This window comes from Coregonus lavaretus, assembly GCF_964263955.1.
Source record: "Coregonus lavaretus genome assembly, chromosome: 21".
Classification (NCBI taxonomy): domain Eukaryota; kingdom Metazoa; phylum Chordata; class Actinopteri; order Salmoniformes; family Salmonidae; genus Coregonus; species Coregonus lavaretus.
Genome location: NC_140008.1, coordinates 42,243,398 through 42,270,147, shown reverse-complemented (window position 1 = coordinate 42,270,147; position 26,750 = coordinate 42,243,398). Strand labels below are relative to the sequence as shown.

Sequence of the window (26,750 nt, the reverse complement as noted above, 5' to 3'; positions counted from 1 at the left end):
GTATAGGTCCTCGTGCAACCAGCTCTCACAGTCTCACTGCGGAATTAGACGTTCATCCACGTTCTCCAAACTTCACATTTCGAAGTTAAGGATTAAGTTTAGGCACTCATTCCGAATGGTTAAGGTAAGGGTTAAGGTTTGGGTTGGGTTAAAACAAAAAATATATAACATGCGTCCACAACTGGGATCAAACACGCAACTTTCTGATCCTGAGTCATGGGATTACACCCATCGCCGTCCACAACGCCCTAGCAAAACCCAAGACTACTTGATGGTAATAGAGCTCACTGTTGCCTCATGGATAGACGTCCAATTTCGAAGTCAATCTTGAATGATCTCCCAACCTTGTGACAGGATTAGCTGTGTGACCTCTAGTGAACCCTATGTGACCCCTGGTGACTTGAGAGACTCAGACAGCTGTAAAGGTTAAGGTGGTTGGATTGTGTTCTATTTAAATGAGACTGACCGACCAGGACCCAGAGCCCTCACCCTGACCCTGACCCGCAAACGTAAAGGTCGCAGGAAGCCAGCCGTGCGATGGGCTATCCAGCTGGTCATTTCATGCTGTTTAAATCTGCATTACAGATGGCATTTAGGCTATACACATACACCGACATGAATGCACACACATACACATACACACACACACACACACACACACACACACACACACACACACACACACACACACACACACACACACACACACACACACACACACACACACACACACACACACACACACACACACACACACACACACACACACACACACACACACACACACACACACACACAGCCTAGCCCACAAACTGGATGGCAGAAAGATGATGCAGGAGAACTGGAACTATGGTACAACGTCCAGGGGTTGGAGCTGGCATGGGGTGGCAGTGTACCCTCAGGGATGAAGGGTGACGCTGTGGTGTGGAGTGCCCTAAAACGAAAAACCTGTGTCATGGATGGGGCTTTACCATTTACAAGGCAGGCTAAATGGCAGGCTAATCACTCTGGGTTTATTTACACTGGGGGGGAGATGACACCACACAGACACAGACACAGACAGACAGACAGACAGACAGACAGACAGACAGACAGACAGACAGACAGACAGACAGACAACACACACCACACACACACACACACACACACACACACACACACTTACGAGAGAGGGCCGTTGTATCTGTCCAGGAAGGTGGAATAGCAATGGTCCAGCGTTAATTAGCCTCACATAAGACAGCAGATGTGTTGATGGAACTTCGGAAGAACATTATTCAGGTTTGCTTTATTATTTAAATTTTATTATTGAATTTTAAAACATACAATCCACCTGCAGTAAAGCCACTCAACATTTACATTACATTTTAGTCATCCAGCAGACGCTCCCATCCAGCGAGACTCACAAGAGCAACCATGGTCCCGCTCAAGGGCACATCGACAGATCCCCCACCCGAACCAGCGATATCTCGGCCACCGGCCCAGCGCTCTCAACCGCCAGGCCACCCGCCGCCACCCAACCATCCTAGACCCACCCTGAAAACCGTCCCTCCCACAGTCCCGTCCTCCCGAATAAATAAATACCCCCCCCCCCCCCCCCCTAGGTTTGCTTTATTAAAGTCTCCAGCCACAATAAGTGCAGCCTCTGGATGTATGGTTTCCGAATTGTAAAAAGTCTGTTACGGTTCCTTAAGTGCCAGAGCGGTGTCGGCTTGGGGAGGAATAGCCGTGATGATACCAGATGATAATTCTCTTTGGAGGGAGAAGGGTTGGCATTTAATTGTCAGATATTCCAGATTGGGTGAGCAAAATGTTGAAAGAGTTTCTACCAGAGGAGGCTGGTGAGGGGAGGACGGCTCATAATAATGAATTAAATGGAATAAATGGAATGATATCAAACCCATGGAAACCATGGAAACCAGGTGTTTGATGTGTTTGAGACCATTCAATTTTTTCCATTCCAGCCATTACTATGAGCCATTCCTCCCCATTTAAAGTGCCACCAGCCACAACTGATTTCTACATTACAACAGTCACACCAAGAGATGTTGATCATGAAGCATACCCCTCGCCCTTTGTTCTTTCCCGACTCCTTTGTCCAGCCAATGAATGGAAAACCCAGCAGGCTGGATAACCGGGTTAGTAACACTTAGAGCTGTGGCGGTCATTACATTTTGTCAGCTAGTGATTGTCAAGCAAATAACTGCCAGTCTCACGGTAATTGACTGTTAATTAACATAAACACGTTTAGCATCTCCTGGCTTCCACGCATAGCCTTCAAGCCAGTGATGCAGACCTTTGGAATGTCTACATTAAAAAAAGTCTAATAAATCAATTTAATAGACCCTACACCATCAGAATAAATCCATTATTTATTTTAGACATGTCTAAAGAAACATAATATGAAGAAAATGTAGTCTATTTCAGAAGAACAGAATAGCATACTCTGAGTTGTCCTTATGTTAGGCCCTGATCTGGCTATGCCATACGGCTGTGGGCTACACTAGTTCATTTAGCAGACAAGATTTGCTCAGAATCCCGTGGCATTATTTTATATTATGAAGAATACAACTGAACATAGCTTAATAAAATAGAAAGGATATTTCCTCCAAAAGGTTTCCGAGGGAGTGCCCACATGCGGTTATTCTGTGTTGAGCGGTTAACAAAGAAACAGGTCCTCCTATACGCTTAATTTAGAGTTATTTAGGCAACTTTAGTTGTGATACAAACGTTGGGCTATATGTTTAGATTTTTAATACATTCTAAGGCTGCATGATGCGACTCTAACAATGATTTGAAAAAAAAGTTGCATGAAAGGTATGAGCTCTGCTTTGTTTCTTATGCAAGCTGCACACACTTCATCAGTCTCTTATTCACAATTTGACAAGCACTTGATCATATTCTCACCAGGCCTTGAATCTCCCAGCGGCATCCCCCTTGTGTGGCTGTAATGCCCCCTAAATAATCCATGCCTATTGTGGCCTGTGTGCCCATGGGCTGAATATAATAATTATAATTCCCTTTTCCCGGCAGCCGTGCTCCGAAGCACCTCTCACTCACATGGCTCTCTCAGATATCTCAATTCTTATTAGCCAATGCCCGTCATGTGATCGGGTCCTTCTCACAGGCATCTCAGCTCCAAGGTAGGCTACAAGTGAAGCCAGACACAACTGCGCGCATCCCTCTTATCGAATTCTGAGGCACATATTGAAAATGTTAGAAGAACGGTCCACATTGACTTTTCGTCAGCCATAAAGATGAGTAGTCCTAACGAACACCAAAAGCACTAGCCTGTGTCAATCTACTATCCCTGATAGTACAAAAGTTGTCATTCTGTGCGAGAAATAAATATTCCAAACATACTCAGGGACAGTTGTGTAATCTACGCACTTAAATAGCGAATGGAGGTGTCACGACTTCCTCCGAGGCTGCCTCCTCTCCTTGTCCGGGCAGGCTTCGGCGTTCGTCGTCACCGGCCTTCTAGCCACTGCCGCTCCTCATCTCATAATTCCATTTGTTTTGTCTTGTTTATTACACACACCTGGTTCATATCCCCTCATCAGTGACTTTATAAGTGTTCCCTCTGCCCCCTTGTCTTTGTGTGTGATTTTTTATTGTGGAGAGTAGTGAAGCTCGGTGGACCTCCTTGTATTTTGTATCGCCGGGAGATTTTCCCGTGTGCCTTGTATTTTCCAGCGCGCCTGTTTTGCACACTGGAATGTTTTGACGCGTTACTGCGTAACTCTGTGGTTGCGGAATTAAGCCTGTTATTCTGTGATTTACCCTCCTGCGCCTGACTCCTTCAACATCACCTCATCACAGGAGGATGCTTTTTCCATGGATAATTTTCATGCCAGCCAGGTAGGCTATATTCCTGTTGTAAAGCGAAGCAATGTGCTTAATATTAGGAAAGTTGAGAAATAAATATAGTAGGCCTAGCCTATAGAAAGCTGATGGGATCCTCCTCTTTTTATTAATAGAGGTCATCAAAACTCTGTTTTCTCACGCAATTGCATAGCCTATAGAAATGTGCGCAACATGAGCTGATGGGCTCTCATTAAGTGTTTGATTTGATTTCCGATACATTTGCATTGATGTCAGAGTGATTAGAGGGACAATAGAGTGCTGGATATCAGGCAGTTATGACTCATGACTGCCAGTGTGGCGGTAATACGATCACCATAACAGCCCTATTAACTCTTCAACTAACTATCTACTAACCCTAACCCTAGCCCTAACCTTAAGCCTTACCCTAATCCTTATTCTAAACCTAAGCAAGCAGTTGCTTATCAACAGATTGTTTGTTGATAGTATGACCAACTGTAGAGCATCTACGTATGGACTATCCAGACTATCACGGACACAGTCGAGTTGAGTGGCCTTCCAGTGTATTTACTCCTCCTAAATAGCTACCACAACAAGCAGAGAGTCAGGACATTTACATTTTAGTCATTTAGCAGATGCTCTTATCCAGACGCATACAGTTTCATACAACAACATAGTCTTACTGAATTTTCAGCCAGGGAGAATGGAGGAACTAATCAGCAGAGCTTTTGTACCAGAGATCTATGACATTCCTCCAAGACAGAGAGAGCCAGTTGGTGAAAGACACCCCAGTGTTCTCCACACACAGACACAGAGAAAGCGAGACAGAGCGAGAGAGAGAGAGAGAGAGAGAGAGAGAGAGAGAGAGAGAGAGAGAGAGAGAGAGAGAGAGAGAGAGAGAGAGAGAGAGAGAGAGAGAGAGAGAGAGAGAGAGAGAGAGAGAGAGAGAGAGAGAGAGAGAGAGAGAGAGAGAGAGAGAGAGAGAGAGAGAGAGAGAGAGAGAGAGAGAAACAGAGAAAGACAAACACACAGACAGACCGAGAGAGTCAGGAGGACTAGGTCCTGTTATACAGGGTTATTCCAGGCTAAGAGCCAACCTCTTTCAGCTAACAGCAGTAGATGCTGCTCCACTCTTCGTCTCACTGCAGGTCTATAAGTAACTGCCTGCAGTGCTGCCTGTGTTTATACACTGGTAGATAGAGAGATAACCATCTATTCAAACAGCATATAAACTCAGCAAAAAAATAAATGTCCTCTCACTGTCAACTGCGTTTATTGTGTAAATATTTGTATGAACATAATGAGATTCAACAACTGAGACATAAACTGAACAAGTTCCACAGACATGTGACTAACAGAAATTGAATAATGTGTCCCTGAACAAAGGGGGGGTCAAAATCAAAAGTAACAGTCAGTATCTGGTGTGGCCACAAGCTGCATTAAGTACTGCAGTGCATCTTCTCCTCATGGACTGCACCAGATTTGCCTGTTCTTGCTGTGAGATGTTACCCCACTCTTCCACCAAGGCACCTGCAAGTTCCCGGACATTTCTGGGGGGAATGGCCCTAGCCCTCACCCTCCGATCCAACAGATCCCAGACCTGCTCAAAGGGATTGAGATCCGGGCTCTTCGCTGGCCATGGCAAAACACTGACATTCCTGTCTTGCAGGAAATCACGCACAGAACGAGCAGTATGGCTGGTGGCATTGTCATGCTGGAGGGTCATGTCAGGATGAGCCTGCAGGAAGGGTACCACATGTGGGAGGAGGATGTCTTCCCTGTAACGCACAGCGTTGAGATTGCCTGCAATGACAACAAGCTCAGTCCGATGATGCTGTGACACACCGCCCCAGACCATGATGGACCCTCCACCTCCAAATCGATCCAGCTCCAGAGTACAGGCCTCGGTGTAACGCTCATTCCTTCGATGATAAACGTGAATCCGACCATCACTCCTGGTGAGACAAAACCGCGACTCGTCAGTGAAGAGCACTTTTTGCCAGTCCTGTCTGATCCAGCGATGGTGGGTTTGTGCCCATAGGCGACGTTGTTGCTGGTGATGTCTGGTGAGGATCTGCCTTACAACAGGCCTACAAGCCCTCAGTCCAGCCTCTCTCAGCATATTGTGGACAGTCTGAGCACTGATGGAGGGATTGTGCGTTCCTGGTGTAACTCGGGCAGTTGTTGTTGCCATCCTGTACCACGCAGGTGTGATGTTTGGATGTACCGATCCTGTGCAGGTGTTGTTACACGTGGTCTGCCACTGCAAGGACGATCAGCTGTCCGTCCTGTCTCCCTGTAGAGATGTCTTAGGCGTCTCACAGTGCGGACATTGCAAATTATTGCCCTGGCCACATCTGTAGTCCTCATGCCTCCTTGCAGCATGCCTAAGGCACGTTCACGCAGATGAGCAGGGACCCTGGGCATCTTTCTTTTGGTGTTTTTCAGAGTCAGTAGAAAGGCCTATTTAGTGTCCTAAGTTTTCATAACTGTGACCTTAATTGCCTACCGTCTGTAAGCTGTTAGTGTCTTAATGACCGTTCCACAGGTGCATGTTCATTAATTGTTTATGGTTCTTTGAACAAGCATGGGAAACAGTGTTTAAACCCTTTACAATGAAGTTCTGTGAAGTTATTTGGATTTTTACGAATTATCTTTGCAAGACAGGGTCCTGAAAAAGGGATGTTTCTTTTTTTGCTGAGTTTATTATTAATATGGGCCATATTTCCATTTTTGTTTTCATTTTCAATCATTCTAATGTGACCATGGATAACTAACTTTTTGCACAAATGGAATTGTATATAATAACATAATATATTCAATCCAAATGTTGAGTGTGATGTGTTCAGACTGTGTGCTTGTTTCAGTGAGATAGGTGTGATGTGGAGTATTAATCAAAAGCTGCCAAGCGTTGACTTTTGAAATGATGGCACCATATCATGTGTTACAGTCAGCTGACACCTGTGCTGTGACGCGGCTTGCTAGAGCATTGTGAACATCCATAATGCAGTGATCTAAGCAGAGCGCTCCAGCTCCGAGCATCACGAGTTCTCGCCCAGTGCTGGGCAATTGTTTTTCATTTTTTGGGTGAGTACCGAGAAAGGCATATATTGACGTTCTCTTGACCTCTTCAAAAGTACGAAATCACAGTGTATTTTTTTGTAATAAATCTGTGGTTTGCCCCTATTTCAATTTTCAGATCAAAGTTTTGCACGGATGATGCCTTCTGTCTGCCACACACAAACACACACACACACACACACACACACACACACACACACACACACACACACACACACACACACACACACACACACACACACACACACACTAACCCTAAACCTCAACCCTAATTCTAACCCCTAAGCCTAAAATAGCCTTTTTCCTTTCCCCACTTGTCTGAATTTCCCTTGTTTTACCATACTTTTGAGGACTTTGGGTAACCACAAGGATAGAAAAACCAAACACACACACACACACACACACACACACACACACACAGGATCTTAATTTGAGCCAGTTTGCTACAGCAGAAAAATTATCCTGCAGCAACCAGAAATGTGAATTATTATGTGTATTATAATTAATGGACATTTTTGTAGGGGTTGATACATTTTTCGTAAGGGAAAATCAAGTCTGAAATATCAAAGTACAAATTACAAACTTCAGAAGCCTTTTTAAACCTCAAATACACTACAAGTTTAACATTTCCTGCATTGCAGTTCTCCTTTACTAATACTATTTCAAAACAAAAAACTGTTTTAAGTGAGAAGTAGGCATTGGTCTGGAGTCAAAAAATAAAGGAAATTCACATGAGCACAATGTCTACTCCACAAATGCTCTATAAAGGTTTTCCAGCACATAGCTTTGACCTACTACAGTGGCTATGTTAATCTATTATACTTCAAACAATATGTATGCAGGTTGCTTAGGATTCAAACCTTCTCAAACAGCCTAATTCATACTCTTAGAGGTGTTCCCACAATAAGGAAGGGATAATCAACGAGGGGTTATGCGTTCTCTGGAAAATAATGAACGACATGGAAGGTGTGTTCCACAACGTGCTAGCGGAGTGGAACACACCTTCCACGGAGTTGCGTTATTTTCCAGAGAACGCATAGAGCCCTGAGTTGATTATCCCTTTTATACCATGGCTATAATTTGTGTTCAACATCCACTGAAGTAGCTAGCAAGTTTACTAGATAGCTACAGTAGTTGCCGTGGTAACCAAACAAATAGACTTGCTAGTTTATCTAACCAAACCATCAGTCCAGCTTGCCATTATGAAAATCTAATTCAACAATGCCAATAATGTTTTCAATTCAACTTTTGCTTTCAAAAGCAGCTCAAACATAGAACATGTAAGAATTAACTGTAGCCATTGATTTCTACCATGCAAATATACTGTATTATAGGGAAATAATGCACGCTCTAGAATGCCCTTCAAGCCAATCAGAAACAAGTATTCAACAATACCATGGTATAATGTGATTTGTAACGCATACAAGTTAAAGTATTGGATTCTTCACACACCAGACTAATTGCATTCCACTACCTTTTCAAGCTTATTTTGTATTTATTTTATATGAAAACAAGCTTCGCTTTTATACTTACAAGACCATCACGCTTGATTGAGCGAGTTGTTTCGTCTTGTAGTAACGTGGTGCCTGCCTGTATTTCCTTCAACCTTTTTATTTAGTAATACATGTCAGAGGTCTATACAGCCTGTTTGCAGTCCTGATTTCTGTAACCGTTAGCTTACCTGTGTAATATTGACATAAGCTCAGAAACACTTGCTTTGCAAACATGGTTCTGTTTTATCAATTGCTGTGCTGATCAATCTGCAGTATATTAACTCTGTCAAATGAACATGTAGTTTAAAGTTACGTGTGTATTTGTATTTCTTTTTGCAATAAAGATGGTGATGCTACAATAATACCCATTTACAACAGGCATATATCTAAAATACATACAGCCTAGTGATATAGGTTATTTTAATAGCAGGACAATGTCCATTATTCCACTGAAGAGTATGAATTAGGCTGTTTAGAGAAGGTTTGAATCCTAAGCAACATGCATACACATTGTTTGAAGTACAATAGAACAACATAGCTACTGTAGCAGGTCAAACCTGTATGCTGGAAAACCTTTGTAGAGCATGGGTGGAGTAGGCATTGTGGTGTTCATGTTAATTTCCTTTCTTTTTCAGCTTCAGACCAATGCCTACTTATCACTTAAAACATTGTTTTTTGTTCTGAATTTCCATGATTTTTACACCGGAAGGTAATTATGCAACATTATTATACAGCATTATAATACAGCATAACACAGAAATACAAGTAAAGTAAAAATACACAATGACAAATGACAACATAAATAATGTAGTTATTAGTATTTATTTAGCTGATTTTCCAGAGGGAAGTGAAAAACCAGAAATCCATTTAAGCCAATATCAAGTAAACTGGAAAAAATTTTCCCTGATCTCTTTTAACAAGACAATCGGGTAAGCTACTGAAACATTCATAAATAATCAACATGTATCCTACCCATTAACTATTTACATCCATTATTGACTGTCACATTAGATGGCTCAGAGAGCAAGGCATGAATCGGCTCAAACTGATCGGTTTTCTGCAACAGTAGAGGGCCTGTGATACTTCTCCCCCTGACATCCTAGTCATCCACCTTGGTGGAAATGACATGGGATACACAAAGGGGACGGCACTGGTGTGGCAGATGAGCAGATTTAGAGGTGGTCATCCGAATATTTACCGGGACAACAGTGGTTTTCTCTGATATAACACAGCGGACGAGCTGGATGTTCCAGTTGGACCAGAAGATTAACAAGTGTACGCATTTCAGGGAACACAATCTGCCCCCCTGCCATTAAGCAGTGTGTCCCCAGAGAAGATGGCTGCCATTTTACAGCCCTTTAACCAATTGTACTATTATGTGTGTTTTTCCGCGTTATTTGTAATTTATTTTGTACATAATGTTTCTGCCATCGTCTCTTATAACTAAAAAGAGCTTCTGGATATCTGTCACGATCGTTTACGGATGAGACGGACCAAGGCGCAGCGTGATAAGCGTACATATTTATTAACGTACTGAACACGAACAAAACAACAAACAAACGATATGTGAAGTCCAAGGTAGACTAATAACATACCTATACGGAACAAGATCCCACACAGACTGGTGCCAAACGGCTGCCTAAGTATGGTCCCCAATCAGAGACAACGAGCTACAGCTGCCTCTGATTGGGAACCACCCTGGCCAACATAGATCTACACGATCTAGACACTCAACATAGAAAACTAAACATAGAAACTACACACCCTGGCTCAACATTTAAGAGTCCCCAGAGCCAGGGCGTGACAGTACCCCCCCCCCCCAAAGGTGCGGACTCCGACCGCGCCCCATAAACATAACAGGGTAGGGGCCGGGTGGGCATTCCGCCTCGGAGGCGGATCCGGCTCCGGGCGTAACCACCACCTTCTCTCCACCTCCCTGTTGCGCCCCTGGTCTGGTCTGGCACCGCTGACTGGAGCTGGACCCGACAACGGTGGAACGAACTGTACAGGCTCCGGACTTGAGCCGCTGGCCGGAGCTGGACTGGGCACCGATGGAGCGGATTGCTCTGGCTCCGGAGTGGATCCGCTGACTGGAGTAAGACCGGACCCCGGTGGAGCGGATTGCTCTGGCTTGGTGCGGGGAGCAGGAACGGGCCGGACCGGGCTGACGACGCGCACCACTGGCTTGGTGCGGGGAGCAGGAACGGGCCGGACCGGGCTGACGACGCGCACCACTGGCTTGGTGCGGGGAGCAGGAACAGGCCGGACCGGGCTGGCGACGAGCACCACTGGCTTGATGCGAGGGGCAGGAACAGGCCGGACCGGGCTGGCGACGCGCACCACTAGCTTGGTGCGAGGGGCAGGAACAGGCCGGACCGGGCTGGCGACGCGCACCACTGCTTTGGTGCGTGGGACAGGAACAGGCCGGACCGGACTGGCGACACGCACCACTGGCTTGGTGCGGGGGGCAGGAACAGGCCGGACTGGGCTGGCGACGCGCACCACTGGCTTGCTGCGAGGGGCAGGAACAGGCCGGACCGGGCTGGCGACGCGCACCACTGGCTTGGTGCGGGGAGCAGGAACGGGCCGGACCGGGCTGACGACGCGCACCACTGGCTTGGTGCAGGGAGCAGGAACGGGCCGGACTGTACTGGGAACACACACCACTGGCCTTGTGCGGGAAGCAGGAATGGGTCGGGCCGGACTGGGAACCCGCACCACTGGCTTGGTGCGGGGAGCAGGAACGGGCCGGACTGTACTGGGAACACACACCACTGGCCTTGTGCGGGAAGCAGGAATGGGTCGGGTCGTACTGGGAACACGTACCACTGGCTTAGTGCGGGGATCAGGAACGGGCCGGACCGGACTGGCGACACACACCACTTGCTTGGTGCGAGGAGCGGGACTGGGTTCCCTTATAAACCCCCGCTCCTTCTGCTGCCTAACCAGCTCCTCTCGCCGTGCCTCTACACTCTCCTTCTCCCTTATCACCTCCTGTAGCTCCTCCCTCTGACCAATTAACTCCTGCTCCCTCTGGACTAATAGCCCCCGTAACCTGGTGGCCTCCTCTCCTAGTCTGCAGATTCGCCCTGTCGCTGCCTCCTGCTGCCTCGTCGTCCACGCCGTGTGCCCCCCCCAAAAAAATTTATTGGGGTTGCCTCTCGGGTGTCCGTCGTCGGCACGGTTGGCGCCGTTTCTCCTCTCCTGCTTGGGCATTTACCTTCGCCCATGGCCCTTTCCCCGCGAATATCTCCTCCCATGACCACCATTTGCCCACCTGAGACATCGCTATTCTCTCTTCCTGGGCACGCTGCTTGGTCCTCATTTGGTGGGATCTTCTGTCACGATCGTTTACGGATGAGACGGACCAAGGCGCAGCGTGATAAGCGTACATATTTATTAACGTACTGAACACGAACAAAACAACAAACAAACGATACGTGAAATCCAAGGTAGATTAATAACATACCTATACGGAACAAGATCCCACACAGACTGGTGCCAAACGGCTGCCTAAGTATGGTCCCCAATCAGAGACAACGAGCTACAGCTGTCTCTGATTGGGAACCACCCTGGCCAACATAGATCTACACGATCTAGACTTTCAACATAGAAAACTAAACATAGAAACTACACACCCTGGCTCAACATTTAAGAGTCCCCAGAGCCAGGTCGTGACAATATCAGCACAGCGATTACTCACCTCGTATTGGATGAAGATTTTTTCTTCAACGAGGCGGCCGTGAAGGATATCCTACAGACACCCGACAAGGCCCAAATCCCCATCATTCGCATGAGGAAGAGACGGAGATATCGTGGACGTAGGTCGGGGTGCCTTGTAAGGATCCGACGGCGAGCGAGTAAAACGCTCATACAGAGGCAGCGCCCCTAGTGGCCGGGGACTTTAATGCAGGGAAACTTAAATCTGTTCTACCTAATTTCTACCAGCATGTTAAATGTGCAACCAGAGGGAAAAAAAACTCTAGACCACCTTTACTCCACACACAGAGACGCATACAAACCTCCCCCCGCTCTCCTATTGGCAAATCTGACCATAACTCTATCCTCCTGATTCCTGCTTATAAGCAAAAACTAAAGCAGGAAGCACCAGTGACTCGGTTAATAAAAAAGTGGTCAGATGACGCAGATGCTAAGCTACAGGACTGTTTTGCTAGCACAGACTGTAACATGTTCCAGGATTCTTCAGATAGCATTGAGGAGTGCACCACATCAGTCACTGGCTTCATCAATAAGTGCATTGATGATGTCGTCCCCACAGTGACCGTACGTACATACCCCAACCAGAAGCCATGGATTACAGGAAACATCCGCACTGAGCTAAAGGGTAGAACTGCCGCTTTCAAGGAGTGGGACTCTAACCCGGAATCTTATAAGAAATCCCGCTATGCCCTCTGACGAACCATCAAACAGGCAAAGAATCAATACAGGACTAAGATTGAATCGTACTACACCGGCTCTGACGCTCGTCGGATGTGGCAGGGTTTGAAAACTATTAAAGAATACAAAGGGAAGCACAGTCACGAGCTGCCCAGTGACACAAGACTTCCAGACGAGCTAAACCACTTCTATGCTCGCTTCGAGGCAAGCAACACTGAAGCATGCATGAGAGCATCAGCTGTTCCGGATGACTATGTGATCACGCTCTTCGTAGCCGATGTGAGTAAGACTTTTAAGCAGGTCAACATTCACAAGGCCGCAGGGCCAGACGGATTACCAGGACGCGTCCTCCGAGCAACAGATCCACAGATGATGCAATCTCTATTGCAGTCCAAACTGCCCTTTCCCACCTGGACAAGAGGAACACCTACGTGAGAATGCTATTCATTGACTACAGCTCAGCATTCAACACCATAGTGCCCTCAAAGCTCATCACTAAGCTAAGGATCGTGGGACTAAACACCTCCCTCTGCAACTGGATCCTGGACTTCCTGACGGGCCGCCCCCAGGTGGTAAGGGTAGGTAACAACACATCTGCTATGCTGATCCTCAACACGGGGGCCCCTCAGGGGTGCGTGCTCAGTCCCCTCCTGTACTCCCTGTTCACCCATGACTGCATGGCCATGCACGACTCCAACACCATCATTAAGTTTGCAGACGACACAACAGTGGTAGGCCTGATCACCGACAACGATGAGACAGCCTATAGGGAGGAGGTCAGAGACCTGGCCGTGTGGTGCCAGGATAACAACCTCTCCCTCAATGGGACCAAGACAAAGGAGATGATTGTGGACTACAGGAAAAAAAAGAGGACTGAGCACGCCCCCATTCTCATCGACGGGGCTGTAGTGGAACAGGTTGAGAGCTTCATGTTCCTTGGTGTCCACATCACCAACGAACTATCATGGTCCAAACACACCAAGACAGTCGTGAAGAGGGCACAACAAAGCCTATTCCCCCTCAGGAGACTGAAAGGATTTGGCATGGGTCCTCAGATCATCAAAAATTCTACAGCTGCACCATCGAGAGCACCCTGACTGGTTGCATCACCGCCTGGTATGGCAACTGCTTGGCCTCCGACCGCAAGGCACTACAGAGGGTAGTGCGTACGGCCCAGTACATCACTGGGGCCAAGCTTCCTGCCATCCAGGACCTCTATACCAGGCGGTGTCAGAGGAAGGCCCTCAAAATTGTCAAAGACTCCAGCCACCCTAGTCATAGATTGTTCTCTCTGCTACCGCACGGTAAGCGGTACCGGAGTGCCAAGTCTAGGTCCAAAAGACTTCTCAACAGCTTCTACCCCCAAGCCATAAGACTCCTGAACAGCTAATCATGGCTACCCGGACTATTTGCACTGCCCCCCCACCCCCACCCCATCTTTTTACGCTGCTGCTACTCTGTTAATTATTTATGCATAGTCACTTTAACTCTACCCACATGTACATATTACTTCAACTACCTCAACTAGCCGGTGCCCCCCTGTATATATAGCCTCCCTACTGTTATTTTATTTTACTTCTGCTCTTTTTTTCTCAACACTTTTTTGTTGTTGTTTTATTTTACTTTTTTATTAAAAATAAATGCACTGTTGGTTAAGGGCTGTAAGTAAGCATTTCACTGTAATGTCTGCACCTGTTGTATTCGGCGCATGTGGCCAATACAATTTGATTTGATTTGATTTGTACCGTAGGGGTGGAATGCATCTGACGGATGAGGACAATGACATATTTCTTGAAAGTTGAGAGTTGGTATCTCCAGTCTCCACCGTTCTCTCCTCTGTAGTAGCAAGACGGAGAAGGGTGCAATTGCAGCCCGCAATTCGGGGCGTTCTTGGATGTGGGCATTCCTGCATCTGCAGGAACCCCTCTTTAAACTTCTACTTCTATCGGACCATTTTTAAGGACTCTGGTACATAGGAGGGAGTGTGGAGGGGTGTAGGGCTGCATGTAGGGTTTCATGGGAGAGCCAGGCTCCAGCAGTACCTGTATTTACCCAGAGACCCAGACAGACAGACAGAGCTGACTCGGTTCAGAGACTCTGCGTGTTTAACAATGAAGAAGGTGCCTCTTACCAGGAACTGCAGGAACGTGATGAGTGGGCATGTTAATGGTATGCATTCCCCATTCTAACAAAGTAATGACTTTCCATAATACTTTATTTTGGTCTCTGAGTTTTCTGATACTGATGACACATGTTTTTTAGAAGGATTCTATAAGTACTGTCTTACTTGGGCTTGAGTTGCTTCACAAGGTACAAGAACGTAGGCGTTTCCCCCGTGATTAATAATGATGCCAGAGTTTTTTCCCGACAACCCTGGTTCTGGTTTCCTGGTTCTAGTAACTGTCCCTAAGTTCCCGGCACTGTTGTCAGTGTCACTAACAGTACTGTATGTTGTATAAGCAGTACTCTGCTGTTGGCTGTAACACAGGACACTTCTAGTAAATCAACGCCCTCTCAGAGAGGAAAATATCGGTGAAGATGACACGTCTCATTCCTGCATGTCAGTGTGTGTGTGTGTGTGTGTGTGTGCCTGCCTGCCTGCGTGCATGAATGTGAACCCATTCACCTCTCTGTCTACCCATCTGTCCTTGACATGCTGCTCAAGTACACAAGCACGCGTAAACACTAGGCCAGAGGTGATGATTGTGAGGAAGGAAGTGCTGAGGGTTAGAGTAAACAGTGAGGTCTGAGGGTGAGGAGGACTGGAGCCAGGACAGGACAGGGCAGGGCTAGAGCACCCAACACAGAAAACACACAGTACAAGAACAATAAACAGTCAGAACAGCATCTAACATAGAACAGCACCACAGCGTCAACTGGCAAGAGAGAATGAAGGAGAGAGACAGAGAGAGAGAGATGGTGAGAGAGAAAGAGAGGGAGAAGAGAGAGGGATAGAGATAAAAAGGGAGACATGGTGGGAAACCGAGGGGAAGAGACCAGCACAGGGTATGATAGATGGATAGATAGAGGGGCAGATTGAGAAAGAGTGATTCACGCTTTGTGTTTCTCTGCTCTGTCATAAGAGGCCTGACTCCAAGAACACAGTACTGCTGCTGCTCTGCTAGGAGGTGACACCATCACCAGAGACAGGGAGAGACGGATTCTTTACCTCCACTCACTCCACGGAGTGGAAGAAAGCAGGAGGTGAGAGGAGAAGTGGAAGTGGAGGGGAGAGAGGAGAAAGGGTTAGGACAAAATGTCAAAGGTACAAACTGCAGCAGACTCTAATTGGAACAGAGTGTATAAAGTGTTACGGGAAGATAGGATTGTGGGAGAAAAAGGGCATCGCATCACCCTTCCCGTGGGGGGCGGACTTTAACGGCGTTCCTTCCTCAGAAGGAAGAAAGGAAGGAAGTTGTAGCTCCCTTGGTGACACACCACCGTTCCCTTGTCTGTTAATCACACAGATTTAGTTAAATGACTGCCATAAAACAAAAGGCGTACGAACAGTAGCTAAGTAAAGTAGGTAGGTAATATGGCTGTGGTCTGTGTATAAGCTTAGGCAGCAGAAGAGCAGCTAGGAGAGAACTCCCCAGCTGACTGTAAAACCAACACTGGCCTCTAATAGGTTATCGACGAGTGCATGCGGCACACGGTGACACCACCTGAAGCCAATAGGAGTAGAGGAAGGAGTGGAGGAAGTCGTTTAATTCGTGTTTTCCTGATCTTAACGGGTCCTGTCACAGAGGTAGGGAGGGGAAAAGGGGATGGTGATGAATGAGTGAATGAAATAAAGAGAGAGTGGGTGAAGAGTCAGAGAAGGTGGGAAGAAAGGGGTGAAGGTATGACGTGGTTGGGTGTGTGTAGGCTGTCTGTGTCTTCATTGGGCATAGACGGTGTGACTCTGTTCCTAGGCATCGTCCAGGCAGGATGGAGATGCCGAAGAGGAGATGTGGAGGTTCGGGAGATTTGGAAACAGCATCTAACATAGAATAGTACTGCAATGTCAACCGCCAAGAGAGAATGAAGGAGAGAAAGAGAGAGAGATGGTGAGGGAGAAAGAGAGGGAGACACGGTGACATAACCCTAATCCAATAGGAGAAGAGTAAGGAGTGTAAGGAGTGGTTTGATTGGTGTTTTCCTGATCTCAGCGGGTCCTGTCACAGAGGTAGGGAGGGGAAAAAGGGATGGTGATGAATGAGTGAATGAAAAAACACGAGAGAGTGGGTGAAGAGTCAGAGAAGGTGGGAAGAAAGGGGTGAAGGTATGACGTGGTTGGGTGTGTGTAGGCTGTCTGTGTCTTCATTGGGCATGGAGGGTGTGACTCTGTTCCTAGGCATCGTCCAGGCAGGATGGAGATTCCCGAAGAGGAAATGTGGAGGTTTGGGAGATTTGGTAAAACTACAGATCCCAGTCCCAGGATTTATTCTGAAAAAATACAGGTGGCTGTGTGTGAAACTATGAGTAGAACGTGTAAGTATGTATGTGTGTGTGCGTGCATGTGTGTGTCTGCTATTTCCAGGAGTGATAAGTTGAAATGTCTTAGTCTGTTGTTGTCTAATACTGTATTTTTTCTAGGTAGGGCCATCTACTTTAACTGCTGCCTGTCTTCCCAGTAGCCTACTTGGTGTGTGAACTGCTGACTGCTCATAACTTGCAGCTGATTGTTGACACATCCACCAGGATTAAGGGGCAGGGCAATTTGTGATTGTTGTTGTTTTGGTAATCAGTGGCTGTATTGGAGGGGGAGTGGTTTCTCCTCTCCTATGCAATCAGCAATTAGTACCGGTAGGTGTGCTCTTCACCTCTTCTAGGCAATTAGCAAGTAGTGTTAGTACTTCAGTTTCCCCTGTTTTTTCAGCGGCGGTCTCGTCAAATTGTTCTGCAGAGTTTGTGTGTGTATATGAGTCATCCTCTCCAAAACTGTTCTCACTCTATGCCAGAGAAGTTGGCGGCTGGATGACTGCATGCACGTAATCAGTGTGATTCATATACCAGGTCTGTTACCATACCGTGCAGCTAAAACAACAAGGAGTGTGGGCATCACTCAACCAACAATGTTGGGGAATCTACTCTGAAATCATAGTTTACCAAACTACCAATTACTTCACACTGGAAAAGTTAACCTACACTAAAGCTACCCTTAATCAAAATATAGTTTACTTAACTAAAGCTACTTTGAAAAAGTAGTTCACTACATCCAACCTACTTTGTGAAGAATTTTCATATCTAAATCTGAAATGTCATAGACATAATTCAGTTCAACTACCACCAAGCTACTGCAAAATCTAGTTTATTACTAGTTGAACTACATGTAGTTCATTACTCCCCAACACTGTGAACTAACAGCTAAAAACGGCTAGCTGTCTCTATGGCAACACCAGTGCCATTTACCAATCGGCAGTCTGCTCGATGAGGTAATGGTTCTAGATAGGTTTCTGTGGCTGCTTGACTCTGTGAGCCTTCCGAGACACACACACACACACACACACACACACACACACACACACACACACACACACACACACACACACACATATATATATATATATATACAGTATATACACACGCACACATGTACGCACACACACACACACACACACACACACACACACACACACACACACACATATATATATATATACAGTATATACACACGCACACATGTACGCACACACACACGCACACACATACACGTGCACACATGTACACACATGTACACACATGTACACACACATGTACACACAGCATGCACTCTGTGGCCATCATGCTGTTCATTGACTATAGCTCAGCCTTCAACACCACAGTACCCTCCAAGTTCATCATTAAGCTCGGGGCGCTGGGTCTGAACCCCGCCCTGTGCAACTGGGTCCTGGACTTCCTGACGGGCCGCCCCCAGGTGGTAAAGGTAGGAAACAACACCTCCATTTCGCTGATCCTCAACACAGGGGCCCCACAAGGGTGCGTGCTCAGCCCCCTCCTGTACTCCCTGTTCACCCATGACTGCGTGGCCACACATGCCTACAACTCAATCATCAAGTTTGCAGACGATACAACAGTAGTAGGCCTGATTACCAACAATGACGAGACAGCCTAGAGGGAGGAGGTGAGGGCCCTGGCAGAGTTGTGCCAGGAAAATAACCTCTCCCTCAACGTCAACAAAACAAAGGAGCTGATCGTGGACTTCAGGAAACAGCAGAGAGAGCACGCCGTACACATCGGCGTACACATCACAGACGCGCAACAGCGCCTCTTCGACCACAGGAGGCTGAATAAATCTGGCTTGGCCCCTAAGACCCTCACAAACTTTTACAATTGAGAGCATCCTGTCGGGCTGTATCCCCGCCTGGTATGGCAACTGCCCCGCACCCAACTGCAGGGCTCTCCAGAGGGTGGTCCGGTCTGCCCAATGCATCACCGGGGGCACACTGCCTGCCCTCCAGGACACCTACAGCACCCGATGTCACAGGAAGGCCAAAAAGATAATCAAGGACATCAACCACCCGAGCCACAGCCTGTTCACCCCGCTACCATCCAGAAGGCGAGGTCAGTACAGGTGCATCAAAGCTGGGACCGAGAGATTGAAAAACAGCTTCCATCTCAAGGCCATCAGAATGTTAAATAGCCATCACTAGCCGGCTACCACCCGGTTACTCAATCCTGCACCTTAGAGGCTGCTGCTCTATATACATAGACATGGAATCACTGGTCACTTTAATAATGGAACACTGGTCACTTTAATAATGTTTACATACTGCTATACTCATCTCATATGTATATATTGTATTGTATTCTTCTTCTGATTTGATTTGCTTTGATGCTGTGTCCATGCCAAATTACTGAGAGGGTTGTGGAATAGCGTGAGAGTTTCCGCACTATGTAACAACTCCCTATTACATAACAACAGGACCCATGCACTGAAGAGAACACCAAAGCACAGAGAGAGGAAAACTGTCTGCATGGAAACAGTACCTCTCTCAGAACCACACTGTCCTCCTCCCATACTGTGTACTATGAACACTTCCTACATAACAAAGACCTTACCACACTGCTCAAAGAGACATTCTCAGACAGAGAGATTTCTGTCTAGCTCTTTTTCTCATATTCTCTCTCTGTTTTATCTGTTCCATTAGTAATGTCTTCCTCCCACTCTTCCTCTCCCCACTAAAAGCATCAGACGTGTGTCCTTCTCTTTGCGACAGTCATGCCTTTACTGTACATGTATGTATAGGTATGCATGTATAGGAGTCATGTGTCAACCCATTTCTATACATTCATTCCCTCTCGCATTTCTACTCCTGGGCACATATATGACCTGTTCATGTCTGTTAGCTAGGCTTGCTCTTTCATGCATGTGCATATGTGCATATGTGTACATTTCTGCATGTACTGTACATTTGTGTTGAATTCTCTCATTCCTATTTCTGTCTGTCCATATGTATGTCTGTGTCAACTATATTCCTGGGAGTCAACTCTTTGTCATTTTTTTTTATTACATGCATGTCTTTACCCTCGCATTGACCCCTTATTGCCCCGGGATGAGGAGAGACCACTTTGATGACACACCAAATGTGTTTGATGAATATTTTTTGGCTTCTTCCAATGCCCCCTTTAGGGAAAGTAATCCAAAAGTAATCAGATTACGTTACTGAGTTTGGGTAATCCAAAAGTTAAGTTACTGATTACAATATTGGACAAGTAACTAGTAACAGATTACATTTAAAAAAGTAACCTACCCAACCCTGCATAGAAACTGAAACTGCTTGTCTCAACCTTGATTCAGTGTCATTTTGATTATGCTTGCTCTGCTTGGTATAGTGGGCTATCAAATAAGATGAAAAAGAGAAGGCAGGTCATACAAAATAATGTTATCAGGTATATGCTGAATGTCCCCCCTAGGATCCACATAGGGGTACAAGAGTTCTGGGAGGTGGGCTTGTTGCCTTTGGAGTCCAGAGTGGACCAACTTAAACTCAATCAACCTCTTAAATGATCGTGCCCAGGTTATTTGAAAAACCACAATGATATGGTCTAAAACCAGCACAGTTACAATACCAGAGCTAGTGTTATGTCTTGTAAAATCCCAAGAGTAAACAGTACAGCGAGGAGCACGTTTTTCTATACAGGCATTTGTCTATGGAATAGCTTCCCCTTGGAGATCAAGCAATGAAAAAGTAGAAATAGCTTTAAAAAGCAGGCAAATGTTTTCATTTGGACAAGGTTGTCTAAGTAAGTTAAACCACTCCACTGCCCATTGTGCCCCCTACTGCTCGTCAGGTATATTTATATATAAATGAATGTATTTATGGTTGTTTGTAATGTTGTCTTGTCTTCTAATCATTATATGTGTTATTGGTTTTACAATTGAGGACCACTTTGGAAACAAGTGTTTTAATTCATACTTATAAGTGATATCCTCTGGGTCCACATTGTACATTTTTATGTATATGTCTGTTAACCAAATAAATTCAATTCAATTCAATAGAGATATCCAAACCATTGATTTTATTATTTTATACTGTATGTGTTCTACATGTAGATGCTATGTGTCATATTGTGTATTAGATGCTGAGTGTGTATGTGATGCTGAGTGTGTATGTGATGCTGAGTGTGTATTAGATGCTGAGTGTGTATGAGATGCTGAGTGTGTATGTGATGCTGAGTGTGTATGTGATGCTGAGTGTGTATGAGATGCTGAGTGTGTATGTGATGCTGAGTGTGTATGAGATGCTGAGTGTGTATGTGATGCTGAGTGTGTATTAGATGCTGAGTGTGTATTAGATGCTGAGTGTGTATGAGATGCTGAGTGTGTATGAGATGCTGAGTGTGTATGTGATGCTGAGTGTGTATTAGATGCTGAGTGTGTATGAGATGCTGAGTGTGTATGTGATGCTGAGTGTGTATGAGATGATGAGTGTGTATGTGATGCTGAGTGTGTATGAGATGCTGAGTGTGTATTAGATGCTGAGTGTGTATGAGATGCTGAGTGTGTATGAGATGCTGAGTGTGTATGTGATGCTGAGTGTGTATTAGATGCTGAGTGTGTATGAGATGCTGAGTGTGTATGTGATGCTGAGTGTGTATGAGATGATGAGTGTGTATGTGATGCTGAGTGTGTATGAGATGCTGAGTGTGTATTAGATGCTGAGTGTGTATGAGATGCTGAGTGTGTATTAGATGCTGAGTGTGTATGAGATGCTGAGTGTGTATGAGATGCTGAGTGTGTATGAGATGCTGAGTGTGTATTAGATGCTGAGTGTGTATGAGATGCTGAGTGTGTATTAGATGCTGAGTGTGTATGAGATGCTGAGTGTGTATGAGATGCTGAGTGTGTATGTGATGCTGAGTGTGTATGAGATGCTGAGTGTGTATGAGACGCTGAGTGTGTATGTGATGCTGAGTGTGTATGTGATGCTGAGTGTGTATTAGATGCTGAGTGTGTATGAGATGCTGAGTGTGTATGTGATGCTGAGTGTGTATGAGATGCTGAGTGTGTATGAGATGCTGAGTGTGTATGTGATGCTGAGTGTGTATGAGATGCTGAGTGTGTATGTGATGCTGAGTGTGTATGAGATGCTGAGTGTGTATTAGATGCTGAGTGTGTATGTGATGCTGAGTGTGTATTAGATGCTGAGTGTGTATTAGATGCTGAGTGTGTATGAGATGCTGAGTGTGTATGAGATGCAGAGTGTGTATTAGATGCTGAGTGTGTATTAGATGCTGAGTGTGTTTTCAATGCTGAGTTTGCATGAGATGCTGAGTGTGTATTATATGTTGAGTGTGTATTAGATGCTGAGTGTGTATGAGATGCTGAGTGTGTATGAGATGCTGAGTGTGTATTAGATGCTGAGTGTGTATTAGATGCTGAGTGTGTATGAGATGCTGAGTGTGTATGAGATGCTGAGTGTGTATGAGATGTTGAGTGTGTATTAGATGCTGCGTGTGTATGAGATGCTGAGTGTGTATTAGATGCTGAGTGTGTATGAGATGTTGAGTGTGTATTAGATGTTGAGTGTGTATTAGATGCTGAGTGTGTATGAGATGCTGAGTGTGTATGAGATGCTGAGTGTGTATTAGATGCTGAGTGTGTATTAGATGCTGAGTGTGTATTAGATGCTGAGTGTGTATAAGGGCTGTATCCAGGCTCTCCACCTTGGCCATATTATTAACCTTTAGACGTACAAGTTACTATACCCGGTCTCAGGGATGGCTAACTATGGAAATCCCTTCGGTTTACTCAGTTAGGTAAATCTGCTTTTATTGTCTTTGCACCCCATGTATGGAACAACCTACAGAGTTGCCTACAACTAAATGTTCTGGTGCCTCTTGGGCAGTTCAACATGTTGATTGGAGACCTCCTTGACTGAGGAATGTGATTGTTTTTCTTGAATATTTATATTATACTGTATTTTATTTTACATTGTATTTTATTTTATGTTGTAAATTGTGTATATGCAGGGTTCCATTGCAAAAGAGACCTTAGTCTCAATGTTGACTCCCTGTTAAAATAAAGGTAAGATATCAACCAGCTCTCACAGTCTCACTGCAGAATTAGACACATTTATTTTTGACACACTGGGTGGACTCCTCCTGCTCTGTATCATTCCATTTCTCCAAATGTCAAATTTCGAAGATGCCCCAAATGTCAAATTTGAAAAGTTAAGGGTTAAGGTTTGGGATAGGGTTAAAACAAAAACATTTCAAATGAGTGTCCATCACTGGGATCGAACACGCAAATCATGGGATTACACCCATCCACCAACTCCATCCACAAGGCCCTAGCAAAACACAAGCCTTCTTTATAGTAAAAGCGTTCACTGTTGCCCCTAGGCATGGATAGACGTCCAAGTTTGAAGTCATATAAGAAAATATATCACACCCCCTCAGGCCTTATTGCTTAATTAGATGCTGTGGGTGTATAAGATGTTGTGTATACCATTGTGCCTCTACTGGTTCTGACACCACTGTGTTTGTAATGCTGTGGGCTCAATGAGTCCCAGTTAGAGTTATGTTCGGACTGCCCAAATATTACAGAGTCAGAGCACTCCCTTGTGGAGCCAGCCTGAACTTCAGCACAAACTTTCCCAACTTTCTCTTTACCGGGATAGACTAACAATTCTAGCTTTCATCAGTAGGCTACTGTATGCCTTCTGTATGAGTCAGCACACCGGAGAGATGCTGTACTGATAGATTATATTAAAGACGTATTAGGCCCAGTGTGTCCATTAAATACCTGGCAGGCTGACACCTGTTGAGTTGACATGCTGCAATTTTAGCATACAAACACTGTAACTCCACAACTCCTCAAATACTGTAACTCCACAACTCCTCAAATACTGTAACTCCACAACTTGTGCCCTGACATGAGACAAAAACAATTTGTAGTTGCACAGACAGTATGTGTTATGTAGGGTTTGTGGTCCTCTGTAGCTCAGCTGGTAGAGCACGGCGCTTGTAACGCCAAGGTAGTGGGTTCGATCCCCGGGACCACCCATACTAAAAAAAATAAAAAATGTATGCACGCATGACTGTAAGTCGCTTTGGATAAAAGCGTCTGCTAAATGACATATTATTATTATGTACCTGTGTTATGTAGGGGTTTGTAGGATGTATGTACCTGTGCTGTGCAGGGTTGTGTAGGGTTTATGTACCTGTGTTATGTAAGTTTATGTTATGTAGGTTTTCTGTATACTACCGTTCAAAAGTTTGGGTTCACTTAGAAATGTCCTTGTTTTCGAAAGAAAAGCAATTATTTGGTCCATTAAAATAGCATCAAATTGATCAGAAATACAGTGTAGACATTGTTCATGTTGTAAATGGCTATTGTAGCTGGAAACGGCTGATTATTAAATGGAATATCTGCATAGGCGTACAGAGGCCCATTATCAGCAACCATCAGTCCTGTGTTCCAATGGCACGTTGTGTTTGCTAATCCAAGTTTATCATTTTAAAAGGCTAATTGATCATTAGAAAACCCTTTTGCAATTATGTTAGCACAGCTGAAAACTGTTGTGCTGATTAAAGAAGCAATAAAACAGGCCTTCTTGAGACTATTTGAGTATCTGGAGCATCAGCAATTGTGGGTTCGATTACAGGCTCAAAATGGCCAGAAACAAATAACTTTCTTCTGAAACTTGTCAGTCTATTCTTGTTCTCTTACAACGCTGTGTACTACTCCCTTCACAGAACAGCGCAAACTGGCTCTAACCAGAATAGAAAGAGGAGTGGGAGAAACAGGCGCCTCACAGGTCCTCAACTGGCAGCTTCATTAAATACTACCTGCAAAACACCAGTCTCAACGTGAGACCTGTGAGGCACCTGTTTCTCAAACTAGACACTAATGTTTTTGTCCTCTTGTTCAGTTGTGCACCGGGGCCTCCCACTCCTCTTTCTATTCTGGTTAGAGCCAGTTTGCACTGTTCTGTGAAGGGAGTAGTACACAGCGTTGTAAGAGATCTTCAGTTTCTTGGCAATTTCTCGCATGGAATAGCCTTAATTTCTCAGAACAAGAATAGACTGACGGGTTTCAGAAGAAAGTTCTTTGTTTCTGGCCATTTTGAGCCTGTATTCGAACCCACAATTGCTGATGCTCCAGATACTCAACTAGTCTCAAGAAGGCCAGTTTTATTGCTTCTTTAATCAGCACAACAGTTTTCAGCTGTGCTAACATAATTGCAAAACGGTTTTCTAATGATCAATTAGCCTTTTAAAATGATAAAAATAGCAAACACAACGTGCCATTGGAACACAGGACTGATGGTTGCTGATAATGGGCCTCTGTAGGCCTATGTAGACATTCCATTAAAAATCAGCCGTTTCCAGCTACAATAGCCATTTACAACAATGTCTACACTGTATTTCTGATCAATTTGATGTTATTTTAATGGACAAAAAAATTGTTTTTCTTTCGAAAACAAGGACATTTCTAAGTGACCCCAAATCTTTGAACGGTAGTGTACATTTTAGTAATTTAGCAGACGCTCTTATCCAGTAGTGAGTGCATACACCTGTGTTATGTAGTGTTATGTATGGTTTATGTTGGGTTTATGTACCTGTGTCAAGAGCCTGTCTCAGTTCTGGTGGTCCGGTGGAGGCTGGGGGCGTCCGGTACAGAGGCTCACTCTCCAAGCCTAGACAAGACAGGGGGAGAGAAATGAGTGACAGTTACATTTCAATGCATCCACAACATACTTTAGGCCTCCTACATAAAAATTATATATTCATAAAGATGCATTTGAAGAGCTCAAACATGGAGTCATAATCATTCCTGAATGTGTACAATATGAATTACAAACATGTTTTTTTCTCTGAGTTGTGGAAGTTTTTACCTTGTCTCTCCAGAGCTTCTATCAGCCTGTGTAGCACCACGGGAGCCTGCTCAGGCAGAGCACACACCTCTGGGGCCTCCCTTGGCCCCCCACCTAGAGAAAGAGAAAGAGCAAGAGAGAGAGAGAGAGAGAGAGACAGACGGGAGAGAGGAGGGAGAGAGGGGGAGAGAGAGAGAGGGAAAGGGAGGGAGGGAAAGGGAAGGAGAGAGAGAGAACAACGATCAGAGATGCTACACACATAGACATACACACTGAATCAAGAGAAACTCAAGAAGATAAGCATATTCCCTTAGTGCTTCACTTTACTGACCCACACACAACCACATAACAGAACAGGAAAGTGTGTGAGAGAGAGAGAAAAAGAGAGAGAGAGAAGAGAGAGAGAAGAGATAATAAAAAGACAGAGATAGATTTGCATGTGTGTGCTTAAGTCTTTGACCTGCACTGTCTCGGTACATCTATTTCAGGAGCAGCATTTCAATTCCGCTCTCCTGCTCCGTATGACAAATGCACTCTCCCACTCACACATGCCACCTTCATCTTTTACCCCCATCCCACTGTGTGTGTGTGTGTGTGTGTGTGTGTGTGTGTGTGTCTGTGTGTGTGTGTGCAAGAGAGAGAGAGCGAG

The 26,750-nt window shown here is 45.3% G+C and overlaps 1 protein-coding gene across 1 annotated transcript in view; it reads right to left on the bottom strand.

Annotated features, from left to right (window-relative positions):
* The window catches only part of pik3r3b (phosphoinositide-3-kinase, regulatory subunit 3b (gamma)), a 362,415-nt gene that overhangs the window by 207,589 nt on the left and 128,076 nt on the right, over window positions 1-26,750 (bottom strand). The window contains exons 2-3 of the mRNA XM_084186117.1: window positions 26,123-26,215; window positions 25,847-25,924 (exon numbers count right to left, since the gene is read on the bottom strand). Coding sequence (XP_084042243.1) covers window positions 25,847-25,924; window positions 26,123-26,215 — 171 coding nt within the window. The remainder of the gene's footprint in view (window positions 1-25,846; window positions 25,925-26,122; window positions 26,216-26,750) is intronic.